A 19,475-nucleotide genomic window follows, 5' to 3' on the forward strand; every position below is an offset into this window, starting at 1 on the left:
ACGATGATTTTTGAGGGTTTTAAAAGAGTAGATGAGATGTTCCCCAGGTCCCAGGAACCTGAGAGGTAAACAAGGTTATTTACCTGGTTCCTCCCTGGCCTTCACAGCGACACCCCCGGAGGACACACCACGTCACCTGACCCTTGAACAATGACTCGTTGTCATGGCGACATTAACATTCCTCTGCTGTTAAGTGAGTCTCCGGTCCGAGGAACCAATATGAAGTGTGGAACTAGATTACATTGTTATAATATTATAATGTGGCCAGACAGAAGGAGAAGGGGGGGAAGAATGGAAAGGGGGAAGCAGATAAAACCAAGAGTGGGGATTTACAAGAAAAATAAAAGAGAACGGCGCCCGGGGAATCCAGGGTAAAGTACTTTGGGAGTAGGTCAAGTAAATAAAGGTTAATTTAAAAATTTTAACCAAATTTCAGAAGTAGTTTGAAAGAGAAAAGTTTTTCTCAAGGTTATGCCGAAAAGAGGACCTTTATGAGGAAGAGTTTTAATGTTTCAGAAAAGTAAAAAAATTTCCTTTTCAATTTTCATTTTCCCCCTTCCCCCCCTCGCCCCTGAGCTGGGTTTTACCTTGGGTCTGGACGGGCCCTACCCCGGGAGGTCTGGACCGGGCCAGCTTAATCTGGACCGGGCAGCTTCATCTGGACCCGGTGAGCTTCATCTGGACCCAACCAGCTTCATCTGGACCGGCCAGCTTCATCTGGACCGGCCAGCTTCATCTGGACCGGGCAGCTTCATCTGGACCCAACCAGCTTCATCTGGACTGGGCAGCTTCATCTGGACCGGCCAGCTTCATCTGGACCGGCCAGCTTCATCTGGACCGGGCAGCTTCATCTGGACCCAACCAGCTTCATCTGGACCGGCCAGCTTCATCTGGACCGGCCAGCTTCATCTGGACCCGGTGAGCTTCATCTGGACCGGGCAGCTTCATCTGGACCCGGTGAGCTTCATCTGGACCGGGCAGCTTCATCTGGACCCGGGGCCCTTTCTGGCCCACTTACGGCCCCGGGCTTCATCTGGACCCGGTGAGCTTCATCTGGACCCGGGCAGCTTCATGTGGACCGGCCAGCTTCATCTGGACCGGCCAGCTTCATCTGGACCGGCCAGCTTCATCTGGACCCCAGCTTCATCTGGACCGGGAGCTTCCGGACCCGGGGCCCCCTTATTCCCCAGACTGGAGATTACGTTTCCAAAATTGTGTTGGTAAAATGAAAAGGTTTTTTCCCCCAAATTTGAGTCACAAAGGGAACCACCCACCCCTGATTCCGCCCCAAACTCCTTTCCCGTCTTTTTGTTCCTCAAAAGGGGCCTCCTCCTCCCCCCGGGTCCTTTTGCCCCCCTCCGGACCTTCGGGCTAGCTTCTGAAGCCCCTTCAGGAGGGTCATCTCCCTCTGGGGGGGAAGGGCTCCCCCCGAGGAGGCCCAAGGGGGATGGGGCCGGGATTGGATCACGGGCGGGGCGCAGAACTCACGTGTGGGGGGTGAACCAACCGGAACCAGTAACAAACAGGCAAAAAACCCAGAAGCCGCTCAAAAACTCAGGGCCCGGGGTCCTAGGCCTCCGGGGCCTGTCATGAAGCACCGCTCTATTTTTTAGGACTCCCCAGGAGCTGTCATAAGCCACCCCATTGAGGGGCTGGTTCGACCAAACCTGGTACGGTTTTAGGAAGCCGGGTCAAAAGGGGGTCAGGGCCGGGTTACAGGTTACAACCCGTTGACAAAGACAATGACAATAGAGACAGAGAACAATAGAAACAATAGAGGGGTTATAGTGTGTTTGTGTGTGTGTGTGTGCATGTAGGTGTGTTTGTGTTTGTGGTTTTTGGGGTGTTGTGTGTTTTTTTGTTTGTGTTGTGTATGTGTTTGTTTTGTTTTTGTGTGTGTGGGTTTTGGGGTGTTTTTTTTTGTGTGTGTGGTTTTTGTGTTTTGTGTGTGTGTGTATTTTTTTTTTTGTGTGTGTGATATAAAATGTTTTTTTATGTGTGTGTTCATATAGGTTTTTTTTTTTGTGTTTTTTTATGTTTTTTATTTTTTGTGTTGTTTTAAATTTTTTTATTTATGTGTGTTTTTTATATAGTATATTTTTTTTTTTTTTTTTATTTTTTTAATTTATTTTTTGTTTTTTTTATATTTAGTTTTTGTTTATTTTGTTTTTGGGGGGGTTTTTTTTTTGTGTGATATAATTTTTTTATTAATTTTTTATATTTTTTTGTTTTTGGGATATTTTTTATATTTTTTTAAAAGTATTTTATATTTTTGTGTTAAATTTTTTTATTTATATTTTTTGTTTTTTGTATTTTATTTTATTATATTATTCATAAAATTTTTTTTTTTTTTATTTTTTTGTGTTTATTTTTTTGTTTTTTTATGTTTATTAATTTTTTTGTATTTATTTTTGTTTTTTTTTTTTTTTTTATATTTGTTGTTTTATTTTGGTTTTTTTTTAATTTTTTTGTTTTATAATTTTTATTTTTTTTGTTTTTAAAATTTTTTTTTTGTGTGTTTAAAAAGGTTTTTATTTGTTTTACATATAGTTATTTTTTTATTAAAAAATTTTTTTTTTTTTTTTTTTTTATTTTTTTTTTTTGTAATTTTTTTGTATATTTATGTTTTGTCATTGTTATTTTTATTTATGTATTTTAATTATATTTTTTTTTTGTGTTTAAATTTTTTTATTTTAAAATTTATTTTGTGTTTGTGTGTTTTAATTTTTGGGGGTTTTTTTTTTTTGTTTTTTTTTTTTATGGTTTTTTTTTCATTGTTTTTTTTTATTTTTTTTTTTTTTTGTTGTGTATTTTTTGGGGTTTTAAATTGGGTTTTTTTTTTTTGTGTTTTGGGGGTTTTAAATTGGGGTATTTAATTTTTGGTTTATTTTTTTTATTTTTTTTTAAAAATTTTTTTTTTTGGTTTTTATATTTTGTTGTTAGTTATTTTTTTTTATATTTTTTTTTTTTTAAATTAAAATTTTTTTGTTTGTGGTTTTTTTTTGGGGTTTTTTTTTTATGTTTTTTGGTGTTAATTTTATTTTTTTTAAAAAATTTTTGTTTTTTAAAAATTTATATTTTTTTGTTCAAATATAATTTTTTTTTGTGTGTGTTTCATATAGGGTTTTTTTTTTTATGTTTTTGGGGTTTTTTATTGTGTGTCTTAAAAATTTTTTGTGTTTTGTGTGTATTTATTTTTTTTTTATTTTTTATTTTTTGTATTTATACATTAGTTATTTATTTTTTGTTGTGTACATTTTTATTTGTTTTGTGTTTATTTTTTTTGTTTTTATTTTTATTTATTTTTTTAAAATTTTATATTTTTTTTAATTAAAAATTTTGTTTTTTTACATATGTTATATTTTTGTTTTTTTTATTAGGTTTTTTTTTTGTTTATTTTTATTTTATATTTTTTTTTTTTTAAATTAAATTTTTTTTTTTTGTTAAATTTAATTTTTTTTTTTGTTTTATTTTTTGTGGGTTTTTTTGGGAATTTTTAAAAAATTTTTTTTTTTTGGGGGGTTGTTTTGTTATTTAAAATTTTTTCATTATTTTTTTTTAAACTAATAAGGGGTTTTTCAAATTTTTAAAAAAATTTTTTGGGTCACAAAGGGGGATTTAAAAATTTAATTTTCCCCAAAAAAAAAAATGTTGTTTGGGGTTTTTGTTTTTTAAAAATTTTTTTTAAAAAAAAAAAATTTTAAAAAATTTGGGGTTTAAAAAACCCATTGGGGGAAAGGGGGGGAAATAACAAAAAATTTATTTTTCCCGGGGAAGGTTAAATTTTTTTTGGTTTGGTTTAGGTTTTTATAAACCCCGGGGTTTGGGAAAAGGGCCCCCGGGGTTTTGGGATTTATTTTTGTGTTGGGTTTTGGATCCCCTTTTAATGGTGGAGGGTTTGAGAGGCCCGGCCCGGGACATGTTTCGGGGATTACCCCGGGGGGCCCCAAGGAAACGGCCGGGTGAGGAGCTGGCGGTTTAAAACCCCGTGTCGATGACTTCGCTACCCCGCCCAAAGGAAACCCTCCCCACCCAAAGGGGGTCTGGGGGCTGGTCCGGGCCCCCCGGGGGGTCGGGTCGCCCAAAAAGACATCGACGCCCCCCTTGGCCCCCACCCGGGAAAAGGGCGGGTGCATGTAACCGGGGGGGTGGGCAGGGCAAGCGCCAGGGATTTGGAAGCACCCCTAGCGGGAAGGGCCGGGGGCGGGGCGGGGGGTCATCCAACCTCGTTTCTCCCCCCATCCGGGGTTGGAACCCAATCCTGGAAAGGGGTTACCCTTTTTTTGGGGCCCAGGGTGGGCGGGGCGGGGTGGGGGAACCCAAGCCCCCGGTGGCCGGGGGGAGTTTGCCCCCCAGAAGAAGGGGCCCCCCGGCCCGGGGGGGTAAGCCTGACGGGTTTTGGGAGCCCCAAAAGCAGTTCGTTCCGGCCCTTGGGCTGGGAGGGTCCGGGGGCCCCCTGGAAATTTCCGGGGCTTTAAGTCCTGGCAAACGGCCGGCGGGAGGAGGGAGGAAGGTTCCCGCTGCCCGGGGTGTTCGAGGACTTCGTGAGCCCCTTTGTCTAAACGCACCCTGTTTCCTAAGGGGTTCTGTGACTTGGCCAAAACCTTGGCGGGGCGTAGTTTAAAGTTTTTGGTGGCCAGCTTGGGGGTGAAAAGAAGGGGGAGTGTAAGCCCAAATGGTGGTGGTTGGTCAGATGGCAGGGGGGCCCGGAACCGGGCCCCTGGGCGGGTGTGGGCCCTTTTCAAGCCGGGGGGTTTCAACCCCATCCGGATAACTTCTCAACCTCCCGGGAAAATTGGGGACTGAAGAGTGGGCCTGTTTAAACCTCGTAAGGGGGGCAGGGCGTTCGGGGTCTGGGCCCGTGGGCCACCCAAAAAACCGGGGTCAGGGGCCGGGAAATGCAAAAGGAGGTGGGGGTGGGGCCCGGGTCCCGAAAGGTGGGTGCGGAGGGGTCGCCGGTGGTCCCGGGGAAAAAACCCGGGGGTGGGGGAGTTGGGGGGCCTGGGGGCTTTTTCGGCCTAAAGAGGTTCGGGGTGGGCTCAAAGGGGCTTACCCCGGTGTTTCAGGGGGGACTGGACCCGGGGGGGACAGCCGGTGGGGGAAAACCCTTTGGGTCCAAAAGGCCCTGTCCTCAGACATGCCTTGGGCTTGGGGGGTCCCAAATTTGGAAGGGGCAAGGTTTTTAAAAGCCCGGGGGGAAACGGGGGTGGTGGTCCGCCGAACTGAAGGGGTCTTGTTTGGGGGTCTTGGTGAAGTTTTTAAATTGCATGGGGGGGGAAAGTTTTGGGTGGAACCGGGGGGGTTATTTTTAAAGGGGACCGGGTGTCTGAACTATCTAAAATTTCCCGCCCCTGGGGAAAAATTTTTTTAACTGGAAAGGACTCACCGGGTAACCCAGAAAGAAACTATTCCTGGTTGGGGAAGGGACCACTCTTTACCCCCAAGGGGGGAGGGCCGGGGGGTTCCCAAAGTTTTAGGGTTTTTTTACTTGGAAACTTTACCTCCCTAATTCTTTGGGGGTGCTTTTTCCGGACCCCTTCCCTTTTTCCCGGCCCTCAAGGACTTGGCCCTCCCCCATTAATCAACCCCTTTTTTGGGTTCACCCCACACCTCCTTTTTTTTTACAGGCGGAACTGGCCAGCCGGGGGGGGGGACTTTGGGGGGTTTATCGCCCCCTTTTTTTTGCAATATTTGGCCCGACACCCCGACCGCCTCCCTCATGGGGCCCCGGGGGAAAGGGGGGAGGGTCAGCAGCCAAATCTGACCCTTGGGGTTGGAAACCCTGGATTCTCCCCCATCAGAGTCCGGGAAAAAATTTTTTGTTTCAACAATTTTTTGCAAAGATTTTGTAAAGGAAAAACTGAAGGAAGAAACTCCCGGGGGAAATTTTTTACTTCTAAAGAAAATCTGAATGGAATTTATGTAAAACCCCCCCCCATATACCAAAAATGACAGAAAAGGCTTTTTTTATATTAAAAGGGGAAAAAACCGATACCGGGCAGAAAATTTAAACCCCCCTTTTTTTTAAAGCACGAGGCCCCCCTTGAAACAAAAACCCCCAAAACCCCCATTTTTTTGTTGGTTTTTTGTATACCCTCGAAAACCAGCCCCTCCCCTTTGTACCACAATTTTAAAAAAAGGATTAAATTTTTTTTTATTTCAACCCCTTTAAATATATGTTTATTGTAAAACCCAAAAAGGGACCCGAGGGGGGTGGCAAAAGAAAATGAAAACACCCCCTTTTTTGTCCCGAATAAATGTTCCCTTTGTTTTAAAAAAGGTAATTTGGGGGCCCCTTTTGGGAGGCCCTGGTAATCGGAGGGGGCCCCAAGTTTACGTATTTATTTCTAATAAAACCCAAGTTAATAGGTTAGTATTTTTTATGGTGATGTGGTTTTCCCGTCCCTAAAAAATGGTCAAGGGGGTTTTTAAGGGAATGACTAAGGCGAGGGGCCCCAATCATTTTTTAATTTTAACCGAAAACCTTATTCCAAAAATAAATTTTTAAGTTCAAAATTCCGCTTATTTGACAGACAACTTAAATTTTTTTTTTCTGAATGGGGTAAAAAGTATATAAAAGGGAGGTAAAAAATTTTTTTTTTCCTTTTAAAGAAGGGATGGGGTGAGACACACATGAAGCGCCATTAGGGGGGAAATTTCACCAAACCCGTTTCATGTTGGGTGTTTTTTCCCAAAACCCTTTTAAATTTTTTAAAATATTTTTTTTGATAATTTAGGTTTAAATATGTGTTTTTCTATTGTTTTGATAAAAATGGGTTAATTTTCGTTGGAAAGGGATTTCCATACTTTTTTGTTGATTTTTATTTGTTTACGTTTTTTTTTAAGTTTTAGAGAAAAGGTTGGGACTTTTTTAAAAACGTGGAATTTTAATAAAGCCCTTGGCTTACAAATTGTTTTATCACCTTTTAAAAAAAAGGTTTTTTTAGCTTTTAAAATATTTTGGGTTTTTGTTTTGGAAAAAGGGTTTTTTTTTTTTGTCCTTACAGGAAGATTTTTCATGAGTGTTAAGAAAGAATATTTAGCACGGAAATTTGGAGTTTTTTAAATGAAAATTTTTCCCATTTTAAAGCAAATATAGCTTATTCCCCAAAAAAACCCCCGGACCCAAAACATTTTTTTTTTTTTTTTTTTTCCCCTTTTAAAATTGACTGTTTTTGTTTTTTTTTTAAAAGGGGGATTTTGGAATTACCTATTTAAAAAAAAGGGGGAGAAGGAAGAAAAACCAACATGTTCCCCGTTTTTGGGAGGCCCGAACAATAAACAAAGACAATTGTGGAGAACGTCACAAGAAACCCAAAAAAATTTTTTAAAACAAAAATGTTGAAAAGAAAAGTGTAATTTTTTTTGGCCTTCCAAATTGGGTTTAATTTTAACCGGGGGGTTTGAAAACCCCCCTTTTAAATAACTTGCATGTTTGATATATATTAGGAACGGGCCCCAAAAGGAAGATTTAAAAAGACAGGGAAAAGAAAAAACAAAAAGTGGGGGAAAAGGAAGACGGGGAAACCCCCAAAAGGGGCGAAACCCCCGAAGGAGGGAGAGCCAATAAAATTTAAAAAGGGAAAAGGGAACATTAAGGACTTAATGGAAATTTCCGGGGAAGACTACCAAGTGATTTTAACAGGGGTATGCCCCCAAAACCCAAAAAGGGGGGTAGCCACCCCTTTATTCCAAAAAAAAAAGCGAAAATTAAAATTAATTTTTCCCCAAATTTCAAACCGGGTTTTTAGAGCGGTTTAACAGAACCAACCGAAAAATTGAGGGCAGGGCAGGGCAAAGAGGGGTACGAGCCTGGGGGGACGGCTTCGAAGTGAAGGGGGAAACCCCACAGGTCCAGGCAATAAGGCAAGGCACCGAAACCACACAGGGCCCCCCCCACCCGCCAAAAGGACAGACAGAAACAAACAGAAAAGAGGAGGGGGAAAAAAAAAGCTTTGGGAGCCGGGACGGGTTGCATAAGGAAAGGAAGAACCTGAAAAGGGCGGGGGTTTTGGAAACAAAATTTTGGGGAAAGAAAAGAAAGGGAAAAGAAAAAAAAGGCAAAAAGGGGAAAAAAAAAGGGGGAACAAAAAAAGGGGAAAATTTGGAAGACTTGCGGGAAACCAGGGAAAAAATTTAATTTAAACCCTTGTTTAAAGGAAAGACCCAAAGGGAAGGGGCCATTTGGGATTTAAAATTTGGGCTTTGGGGGGAATTTTTACCAACAAAAATTTTTAAAAAAAAATTTTTTTTGGGAAATTTAAAAGGGAAAAAATTTGGGGGCCCCAAAAGGGGGGCCATCAAAATAATTAAACCCCGGGAAAATGAAGGAAGCCCCGGGGGGGGGAGGAGCAAAAAAACCCAAAGGTTCCCCCCGTGGCCCCGGAAAAAGGGGCCAGGAGGGGAAAAAAATAAGGAAAAAAACCAAATACAGGGGAGAAACCCCCCAAAAAAATTTTTAAGCCCCCGATTTAAACCCACCAGCCCGGGGAAAATTTGGGGGGGAAAAAAAGAAGCAAGGGCCCCCCCAGGGAACCCCAAAAGGCCCCGGGAAATTAGGGGAAAAAGGAAGAAAAAATAACCCAAGAAACCCAAAAAAAAAAAGGGGAAAGGGGGGAAAAAAGGGGGGCAAAAAAAAAAGGGATTTTAAAAATAAAAACGTTTTTTTTCAAATTAATTTTTAAAATTTTTGAAGGGCAAAAAAAGGGGTTTCCAAACACTTGGGCCCCCGAAAAAAAATAAAAAAATTTTTCCCCCCCCGAAAAAAGGGTTTCCCTTTTAGAGGGGAAAATCCCTTTTTGGGGGAAAATTATTTTTTAATTTTTAAAAATTTTTTGGGGGAACAAAAAACAAAAAAGGGGGCCAAACCCAAAGGGCCCCCCCAAGTTTTTAAAAAGGGGGAAACCGGCGCCCTTTTGGGGGCCCCGGGACCCGGGTTCAAAAGGAAAATTTTCCCGAAAACCCCCGGGGGGGAAAGGATTGAAAAATAAACCTTTGTTTTAAAATTTTTTAAAAAAAAAAAAAAATTTTTTAAATTTTGGGGAACCCCGGGGGGGACTGAAAAAAAAAGGTTTCTTTTAAAAATGACCCCAAACCCCCCCCCAAAAGGGGGTGTTTTGGGAAAAGGGGGGACAAACCCTTTTTTTTTTTTGGCGGGGGATACCCGGGTTTTACGAAAGACTTTCTGGGGGGCAATGGTTGGGGATATTCCCTTTTCCAGCCCCGATTTCCCCAAAGGGGGGAAAAAAAAATTTTAAATTGGGCCAAACGTTTGGGCCCAAAGGTTTGGGGGGAAAAAATTGTCTCCCCCCAAAAAAAGGGAATAACCGTTTAAAAAGGTTAAAAAAAATTATCATCCGGGAGGGAAAACCTGAAAGGGGTTTAGGGGCTTAGAAGGGTTTTTTTTAAAAACGGAATTTTTACCACCCTTTTGCAGAGGGGTAAATTTTCCCAAAACCTTTTCCCCGGGGGGGATCCGGGAAATTCCTGGAGGAAAACCCAAAGGGGAAAACCGGGGGAAAACCCCCCCTTAAGGTGGAAAGGGGGTTTTTTAAAGAAAATTTCCCGGGGGGTTTTAAAAATCCCTTTTCCCCAATCCCCCAAAAAAATTTTTCCCGACCTTTTTTTGGAAGGGAAAAGGGGTTTTTTTCCCCCAAAGGGGAGGCCAAAACCCGTTTCCCCAGAAAAAATTTTTCGGGGTTTTCCTTAATTCCAAAAAAAATCCCTTAAAAAAAAACAACAAACCCCAAAAATGTTTTGGCCCCCATTTGGACCCGAAAACCCCAAAACCCAAAAAAGGGAAGGAAAAAGTTTTAAAAAAATTAAACCTTTTTTTTTCCCCCCCAAAATTTTGTAAAGGCCCAAAAAGAAGGGGCCAAAGGGGGGGGGGGAAAAAAACCCAAAAAGGGGGGCCCCCCGGGGTTTTGGGCCCCTAAAAAATTTTGGGGGTTTAAAAAGGGGCATTTTAAAGGCCTTTTAAAACCAAGGCGGGGGCAACCCCAAAGGGGGCCCCTTTTCCCGAAGTCTGGGTCAACCTGCTGGGTCTGCTGCCCCCCAAGACCCGATAGATTATAGATCTATCAGTAAGGTTATGTTTATGGATTATAGATCTATCAGTAAGGTTATGTTTATGGATTATAGATCTATCAGTAAGGTTATGTTTATGGATTATAGATCTATCAGTAAGGTTATGTTTATGGATTATAGATCTATCAGTAAGGTTATGTTTATGGATTATAGATCTATCAGTCAGGTTATGTTTATGGATTATAGATCTATCAGTAAATTGTTCTGAGCTTCAACAGCAGCAGTTTAAATATCATCATGGCAACATAACATACTGTTCGCAAATGTTCAGTCTCTGGAAAACAAGGTGGACGAGCTACATGCTCGGATTTCCATGCAGAAGGACATTCAGGATTGCTCCATACTGTGTTTCTGTGAAACCTGGCTGGGGGAGAGAACACCCGACGAGGCAATTACACCAGATGGCTACACGGTCTTCAGAGAGGACCGATGCGCTGTGGAAAGCGGAAAGACTCACAGAGGAGGAACGGCCGCACTCGTCAAAAAATCCTGGTGTACCGACATTAAGATCATATCAACATCTTGTCCGGAACATGTGGAGTATCTGATTTTGAGGCTAAGACCTTTTTATTTGCCCAGAGAACTGCAATGTATCATTGTGAGTGTTGTGTATATCCCCCCCTCCACTAAGGAGGAGGCTGCACTGAAGGAGCTACACGACATGATCAGTGAGCATGAAAACACAGATCCCGACGCTGCTGTCATTATTCTGGGAGATTTTAATCACTGCAATCTCCGGAAAAATATGCCCAAACTGCATCAGTTTGTGACCTTCCCCACCAGGGGAAATAAAACACTGGACCAATGCTACAGCAACATCAGGAATGCCTTCTCAGCTGAACCAAAACCCCATTTTGGAAAGTCTGACCACATGGCAATCCGGCTCAAACCAGTCTACAACAAAAGGCTCAAGACAAAGCCAGTCCTCGTCAGAACCTTTAACACCTGGACTGATGGGGCACAGGCGAGCCTTCAGGGCTGCTTTGAGGCCACAGACTGGAGCACTTTCAAAGTGGCCACTAACGACATCCACGAATACACAGAGACTGTGAGTGACTACATCAGCTGGTGTACGTCCCTATGTGCACCTCCCAGGACTGTGCGGATGTTCCCCAACCAAAAACCCTGGTTTAATGGGGACATAAAAATAACATCAGGAAGAGACGGGATGCCTTCAAGTCAGGAGACCAAGAGGAGTATATGAGAGCCCGGTACGAGCTGCAGAAGTCCATCAGAGCAGCAAAGAGGGCTCACTCCCAAAAACTTGAAGGCTACTATCTCAACCACAACACGCGCAGGATGTGGCAGGGGATCCAGTCTGTCACTAACTACAAGAAAACCACAACAACCACAGACCCCCGTGATCCCACCCTTCCAGACAGCCTCAACTACTTTTATGCCAGGTTCGACAGGCTGAATACGGACACACCCTCAAAAGCCCCTGTGACCCCATGGACTTTGCCTTTCAGGTGACTCACACACAGGTCCTGAAGGCCCTGAAGAGGGTAAACCCTACAAGGCTGTGGGACCTGATGGAGTTCCCCCAAAGTCCTAAAGGTCTGTGGGGAACAACTAGCCGGAGTGTATGCTGACATCTTTAACCTGTCACTATCTCAGGCTGTAGTTCCCCGTATCTTTAAATCCTCCATCATCATACCAGTCCGCAAAAAACCAGACACACCCACCTTAAATGACTTCAGGCCAGTGGCACTCACACCAGTCGCCATGAAGTGCCTAGAAAAACTGGTCCTCGCCCACATCAACCACACGGTCCTGGACAATGTCGACCCCCTTCAGTTTGCCTCCCGCCCCAACCGATCAGTGGATGACGCGGTAGCAATAGCTCTACACCACACTCTGCAACACCTGGAAAGCCGCAGAACGTATGCAGGATGCTATTCCTGGACTATAGTTCTGCCTTTAATACCATCCGCCCGGGAAAACTAATCAAGAAGCTGACAGACCTCGGCGTCCCAACTCCCACCTGCAACTGGATTCTGGACTTTCTGATAGAAAGACCCCAGGTGGTGAGAATGGGAGGACGGGTGTCCACCGAGCTCACAGTCAGCACAGGATCCCCACAGGGCTGCTGCCTGAGCCCCAAACTATTCACCCTGTACACCCATGACTGCACCTCCACCCAGGACAACACCATCCTCATCAAACACGCCCATGACACCACCGTCCTGGGGCTCATCAAGGGGAGCGGGGATGAGTCGGGCTACAGGACCCTGGTGAACAACATCCTGGTCTACGGAGAGGAGAACGACCTCATCCTCAACACAAACAAGACCAAGGAAATAATACTGGACCTCAGGAAGAACCCTCCCCCTCTACAGCCTCTCATCATCAAAGGGACTGAGGTGGAGAGGGCTGACGGGCAGATTCCTGGGAATGCAGGTGACATCTGATCTGAGCTGGACTCTTCACACCACAGCCACGGTGAAAAAGGCCCAGAAAAGGCTTTATTTCATCAGGATGCTCAGGAAAGCTGGTCTGAACCGTCGCCCTCTCACCCAGGCCTATAGAGGACTGATCGAGAGCATCCTCACCGCAGGCATCACTGTGTGGTATGGAAACACCACACAGGCAGAGAGGAAGGCTCTGCAAAGAGTCATAAGGACCGCGGAGAGGATCACAGGGACACACCTTCCGTCCATGGACTCTATGTATGTGCAGCGCTGTGGGGAAAGAGCAGAGGGAATCATTGGAGACTCACTTCATCCAGCTCACTCTCTGCTCAGACACACACACTGCACGTACAACCTGAGACACAGCAGAGCGGACAGCATCGTCACCCACAGGACACGCCTCTTCAACAGCTTCTTCCCTGCCACAGTCAGACTGATGGCACAACACAGCTACTGAGAAAGAGGCACTCCTGAAACTGTGAAAAATGTGCAACACTACAATCAGTGCAATAGCCCCACACAACCTTCCCCCAACATCTGAACATGTGCAATATCCCCATATCACTGTCCCCTCCCCCTCTTTCTTTCATTTTACAAGCTAGGTACAGCACTAGCCTACTTATTACTGTTAATACTGTAAATATTGCATACACTTTACCACACTATGTACAGTGTGTTTTTTGTACAGTGTTTTTTAAAATATGTTTCATATTTCTATTATTATTACGGTTACTATTATTATTATTATTATTATTATTATTATAGTGTGTTTGTTTTGTACCTGTTGACTCAGAGAACCCTGCAAAAATAATTCTGATGTGTCTGGACTGCTGGTCTAGGCACAGATGGCAAATAAAAAACCTTGAACCTTGAACCTTGATAACACATTGAGCCTGAAGGACACCTATCAGGCAGAACATCTCTATCTCTACCAGACAGAACATCTCTATCTCTATCAGACAGAACATCTCTATCTCTACCAGACAGAACATCTCTATCTCTATCAGACAGAACATCTCTATCTCTATCAGACGAACATCTCTATCTCTATCAGACAGAACATCTCTATCTCTATCAGACAGAACATCTCTATCTCTATCAGACAGAACATCTCTATCTCTATCAGACAGAACATCTATATCTCTATCAGACGAACATCTCTATCTCTACCAGACAGAACATCTCTATCTCTATCAGATGAACATCTCTATCTCTACCAGACAGAACATCTCTATCTCTATCAGACAGAACATCTTTATCTTTATCAGACGAACATCTCTATCTCTATCAGACGGAACATCTCTATCTCTACCAGACAGAACATCTTTATCTTTATCAGACAAACATCTCTATCTCTATCAGACAGAACATCTCTATCTCTATCAGACAGAACATCTCTATCTCTACCAGACAGAATATCTCTATCTCTATCAGACAGAACATCTCTATCTCTATCAGACAGAACATCTCTATCTCTATCAGACAGAACATCTATATCTCTATCAGACGAACATCTCTATCTCTACCAGACAGAACATCTCTATCTCTATCAGATGAACATCTCTATCTCTACCAGACAGAACATCTCTATCTCTATCAGACAGAACATCTCTATCTCTATCAGACAGAACATCTCTATCTCTATCAGACAGAACATCTATAGAATGTAGTTATAAAAGCCTTGGCTGACCCAGCACTGAGTGATACCAGGTATTCGTCTTGTTTCTGGAAGCAATGGAACAAATGTTTGTATGTTTTTTAATCCCGAGTGATTTTTTTGGCTGCAATGGCTGGACCGGTGTCCTCGTATTGTATTTTATATATTGTTGTTGTATTTGTGTTTGTTGTTTTATGGACCCATGAGTCTGGAATAAAGATATATATATATCTCTACCAGTGAAACACAAAGTGACAGCCAGTGAATTCAATTCAGTTTATTTGTATAGCCCAATTTCACAAATTACAAATTTGTCTCAGAGTGCTTTACAATCTGTACACATAGACATCCCTGCCCCAAAACCTCACATCGGACCAGGAAAAACTCCCAAATAACCCTTCAGGGGGAAAAAAAGGGAAGAAACCTGGAGGAGAGCACAGAGGAGGATCCCTCTCCAGGATGGACAGATGCAATAGATGTAATGTGTACAGAAGGACAGATTTAGAGTTAAAATACATTCAATGAATGTGACAGAGTGGATGAATAGTTCATAGTAGGCATATTCCACGATGGAGACCTCCACGATCCATCAGGCAGATGGCGGTAGAGAGAAGGAGTGGGCGGAGTCTCAACAGTGGGCGGAGTCTCAACAGGACAGTGGTGTAGTCAGGAACAGGAATTCCACGACCCAGACCTCAATGATCCATCAGGCAGATAGGATCTATGCCGTCTCATAGGGTCCGATGACCCCATGAGACGTGAAGTCACAAGGACTCCGGGGAGAAAGCAGAGTTAGTAATGTGTGATTGAGAGATGAACAGGTGAACAGACCATAAATACATCAGAAACTAATCAGACAACAACACTCAGCTGCCAGCTGATTGGTTGAAACAACGGAGACGAGATAAATGAAGCTCCAGGGACTCGATGAGGGAAACCACGGCGACAGCGTCCTGGCCCTCCCTCGCGGGCTGGTCTCATGATACAAACACACCAGAACCTCATTGTATGAGGAGAAGTTATCATATTTAAATCTTTTAGACTATTCAGGTCCAAAGTAGCAACCACACCCACGACGAGAGCCGGGGACGTCGACATGAGGTCACATGGTTCTAGAGCGTTCTGTGAACCATTGGTGATTAAATATGTCCTTCAACAGTCAGCCTCTAGGGGGCCATTTGTAATAATAAGTCCTGAAGTGGATGCTAGTTAGCCTAGCATGAGTGCAGCTGGTCCAACAGCGCCAAGAGGCGGGGCTATGACATCACGGCTGATAGGGAGTTATTTGTATGATCAGCTCTATCAGAGCATCAGCTCCTCCTCCTCATGAAGTGTGACGCGCAGAGTGACGAGGAGGAGCAGAGCCGGAGTCCAAGGTAGAGGAAGAGCGTCTGAAGTGAAAGATGAAAGTCAAAACAAGAATCTCTGAGAAGCTGAGAGGAGGAAACAGAGCGGCGCCGAGTCTTTGAAGTCGAGTTGTGAGTTCAGTCTGCAGCTGCAGCCGTCGGTGATGATGATGAGGATGATGAGGATGAGGAGCTCCACGAGTTCATCAACACGGCTCCAATTAAACGGGCCAATCACAACGCGGGGACATATTCTGGTATTGTGTAGTAGTGTGTGTGTGTGTGTGTGTGTGTGTGTGTGTGAGTGTGTGTGAGAGTGTGCGTGTGAGTGTGTGTGTCTATCATACTCTTTGATGTTTGAATTGTATTTCTTTTCTTCCTGCTGTTCAAACTTTTGTGTCTGTGCACATTGAACATACAACATACAACATACATCATACAACATACAACATACATCATGCATCATACATCATACAACATACATCATACATCATACAACATGCATCATGCATCATACATCATACAACATACAACATACAACATACAACATACATCATACAACATACAACATACATCATACATCATACATCACGTCTTCAGCATGTGTGCTTGGCGTGTGATGCCATGTGTCCTCAGGGGGCGGCGTGAGTCTGGTGGTGTTGATAGACGAGGGCCAACACCTCCTGAACACACGCGGCATGTTAGCACACAACAGGTCACCTGACGGAGCAGACGGGTCACCTGACGGAGCAGACGGTCACCTGACGGAGCAGACGGTCACCTGACTGAGCAGACGGGTCACCTGACGGAGCAGACGGGTCACCTGACGGAGCAGACGGTCACCTGACGGAGCAGACGGGTACCTGACGGAGCAGACGGTCACCTGACGGAGCAGACGGGTCACCTGACGGAGCAGACCGGTACCTGATGGAGCAGACTCGTCACCTGACGGAGCAGACGGGTACCTGACGGAGCAGACGGTCACCTGACGGAGCAGACGGGTCACCTGACGGAGCAGACAGGTACCTGATGGAGCAGACTCGTCACCTGTCGGAGCAGACGGTCACCTGACGGAGCAGACGGGTCACCTGACGGAGCAGACGGGTACCTGACGGAGCAGACGGTCACCTGACGGAGCAGACGGGTACCTGACGGAGCAGACGGTCACCTGACGGAGCAGACGGGTCACCTGATGGAGCAGACGGGTCACCTGACGGAGCTATGGAGAACACCCTGCGTGTCCACAGTGTTAATCATTAAGACGGAAGGCTGCAATGTAATGAAAAGACATCCCTCACAGGAGGTGTGTGTGTGTGTGGGGGGGGGGGGGTCTCTCTCTCTCCGTTCATCCCCCTCTCTCTCTGGAGTGCAGCAGGTGAACGTTTCAGGCTGCTGCTCACAGATCGACGAGGCCGACTCCACCTGAGCGGATGGATGGAGACGCAGAGCGCTCCCCAGGCGGCTCCTCCTCTTGTTATGGGAGGAGCCCCCCAGCTGGTTGTTGTTCTGTTGTTGGACTGAGAGCCAATCAGCCGTGAGCAGCAGGCGGCCTGGTGGTGTTCACGTCTCCAGTGACACCCGGTGAGGGTTGTTATGTCTTTACCTTTCTTCAGACTCCAGGCTGAAGGTCGTGACCCAACACCGACAATCACACCTGAACGCTGTGGGGATGGAGCTGCTCTGGTGCTCTGGTGCTCTGGTGCTCTGGTTCTCTGGTTCTCTGGTGCTCTGGTGCTCTGGTGCTCTGGTGCTCTGGTGCTCTGGTGCTCTGGTGCTCTGGTGCTCTGGTTCTCTGGTGCTCTGGTGCTCTGGTGCTCTGGTGCTCTGGTGCTCTGGTGCTCTGGTTCTCTGGTGCTCTGGTGCTCTGGTGCTCTGGTGCTCTGGTGCTCTGGTGCTCTGGTGCTCTGGTGCTCTGGTGCTCTGGTTCTCTGGTGCTCTGGTGCTCCGGTGCTCCGGTGCTCCGGTGCTCCGGTGCTCCGGTGCTCCGGTTCTCCGGTTCTCCGGTGCTCCGGTGCTCCGGTGCTCCGGTTCTCCGGTGCTCCGGTGCTCCGGTGCTCCGGTTCTCCGGTTCTCCGGTTCTCTGGTGCTCTGGTGCTCTGGTGCTCTGGTCGTTCATTATCGAGCGGGGAGAGGCTCTGGTTCACTCTGTGAGTCTTTCGGCCGGTGAGGTTCCTCCAGAGGAGACGCAGGAACACGAGTTCTGGGTCACGGCGTTTCCTCTCAAGCCTCCACGCTCCACTGGGGGGTCCACAGTGTCAACGCCACTTCAGGCTGCAGACAGACGGCCTCATGGACCTCAGTGCTCTTCCTCCTCCTCCTCCTGCTCCTCCTCTTCCTCCTCCTCCTCCTCCTCCTGCTCCTCCTCCTCCTCCTGCTCCTCCTCCTTCTGCTCCTCCTCCTGCTCCTCCTCTTCCTCCTCCTCCTCTGTTTCCTCTGAGAAACAGAAGACCCTCAGGAAGGTGTGAACGCTCCAAGTCGACTCCTTCAGCTCGAGTTACACAACATCGAGTTTGACCAGAAATTAAAACACGAGCCGGATCTGTAACACCCTGTTAAATGTTGTGTCTGTCTCCCCAGTAATTTGTCATTCCCTACACCTGCCCTCAGCCTCTCCTGATTGTGTAATTCCCGTCACCTGCCCCAGCCACTGTTAGGGTTCCTGTCTGCTCCTAGTGTGTGATTCCCCTGTCTTGTTTCCCTTCTGTCTGTGTGGTGTTGTCTGTCTACAGTATCCACCCCCGGTTTCCGCCCACTGCCACGCCCGCTTCCGTTGGACCAGCTGTGATGAGTTCTGGTAATCACCAGCAGTGGTTATAAGGACCAGGTCTTTCTCTGGCGCGCTGTCAGGTCGTTCCGGTAAAGCCTGTGGTTCAGCAGCAGCACACAGGCTCGGTGGAGTTGCCCTCCCGACGCCGGATCAGCAGAGAGCGGTTGAGTTGCCCTCCCGACGTTAGAGTGAGACTGCCAGTTCTCCCTGTGTTGAGATTTGTTTGTTTCTTGTTTTTGGTTTTGTGCAATTCAGGTTAATAAAATCCTGAATTTGATTCTGAAGCTACTGTGTTGCGTGCGTTTGGGTCCTCCACAACACTCATCCCCTAACAGCCACTCCCGTCTCGCTGATCCCTGATGTCCCACACCTGTGTTTCCCCACCTTATATATTATCCCAGTCTTTGCTTTGTTCCCTGCCAGATTGTTGTGTGTTTTGCCCCTCGTGTCAAATTGCTCATTTTTCAAGTAAAACATTTGTTTCTCAAACCCAGAGTCGGACATTCCTTCTGCACTTGAGCTTACCCGTGTGATTCTGTGACAGGATCAGAGCCACCAGAGGACCGATGGATCAATACTCTGTAGCGCTGTAGCTCTGTATATATATATACATATATTATATATAACATATAATATATAGATTTATTTATATATATCATATTTATATATACATATATTATATATATATACTATACAGGAGCAATGGGTGCATGAGGCCTCTCTCCAGTAGCCGTCCTGTGGTGACCGTCGGCCTGCAGCAGCTCGATGTGAACACGACTCAGCTGCAGTGGAGAACCTGACAGAATAAAACAGTCCGTTGGCAGAACTTCCAATTACCTCCTCCTGTCTCACCTGTAATTACATGTCCTCTCAGAGACGTGCGGCTGTGTTGACTCCAGCCTCCCGTGATGCTGCTCCGCCTGCTGCTCACAGGAGCTCACGTGACGTCACCGGCCGCGCAGCCGCCACTCAGCGCCGTAATTGCGATCTCCTCCTGTTGAGCTGATTGTGCTGACTCGGTGTGTCTGCACAGGATATCTACAGCTACCCTTTCTGTCTGTGAGTCGGTGGCCAGGAGGACAATAACTCATATAATGACCAATAATACAATCTACCTTCTACCCCTGGCACCCTGACGCATGCTCTATGTGTTCCTGCTGAGCACCGGAGGACCAATCGGCTCGCTCGGTTCTGAACTTGTAGTTTAT

At 45.3% G+C, this 19,475-nt stretch overlaps 1 protein-coding gene across 1 annotated transcript in view; it reads left to right on the forward strand.

Annotated features, from left to right (window-relative positions):
- ik (IK cytokine) overlaps positions 1-19,268 on the forward strand; it is a 55,938-nt gene extending 36,670 nt beyond the window's left edge. Inside the window, exons 19-24 of the mRNA XM_056414125.1 lie at positions 577-1,202; positions 4,019-4,136; positions 11,556-11,591; positions 11,704-11,919; positions 12,039-12,320; positions 19,167-19,268. Of these exons, the coding sequence (XP_056270100.1) occupies positions 577-1,202; positions 4,019-4,136; positions 11,556-11,591; positions 11,704-11,919; positions 12,039-12,320; positions 19,167-19,268 (1,380 nt within the window). The remainder of the gene's footprint in view (positions 1-576; positions 1,203-4,018; positions 4,137-11,555; positions 11,592-11,703; positions 11,920-12,038; positions 12,321-19,166) is intronic.
- The last annotated feature ends 207 nt before the right edge of the window (positions 19,269-19,475 follow it).

This window comes from Pseudoliparis swirei, chromosome 5, assembly GCF_029220125.1.
Source record: "Pseudoliparis swirei isolate HS2019 ecotype Mariana Trench chromosome 5, NWPU_hadal_v1, whole genome shotgun sequence".
Lineage (NCBI taxonomy): Eukaryota > Metazoa > Chordata > Actinopteri > Perciformes > Liparidae > Pseudoliparis > Pseudoliparis swirei.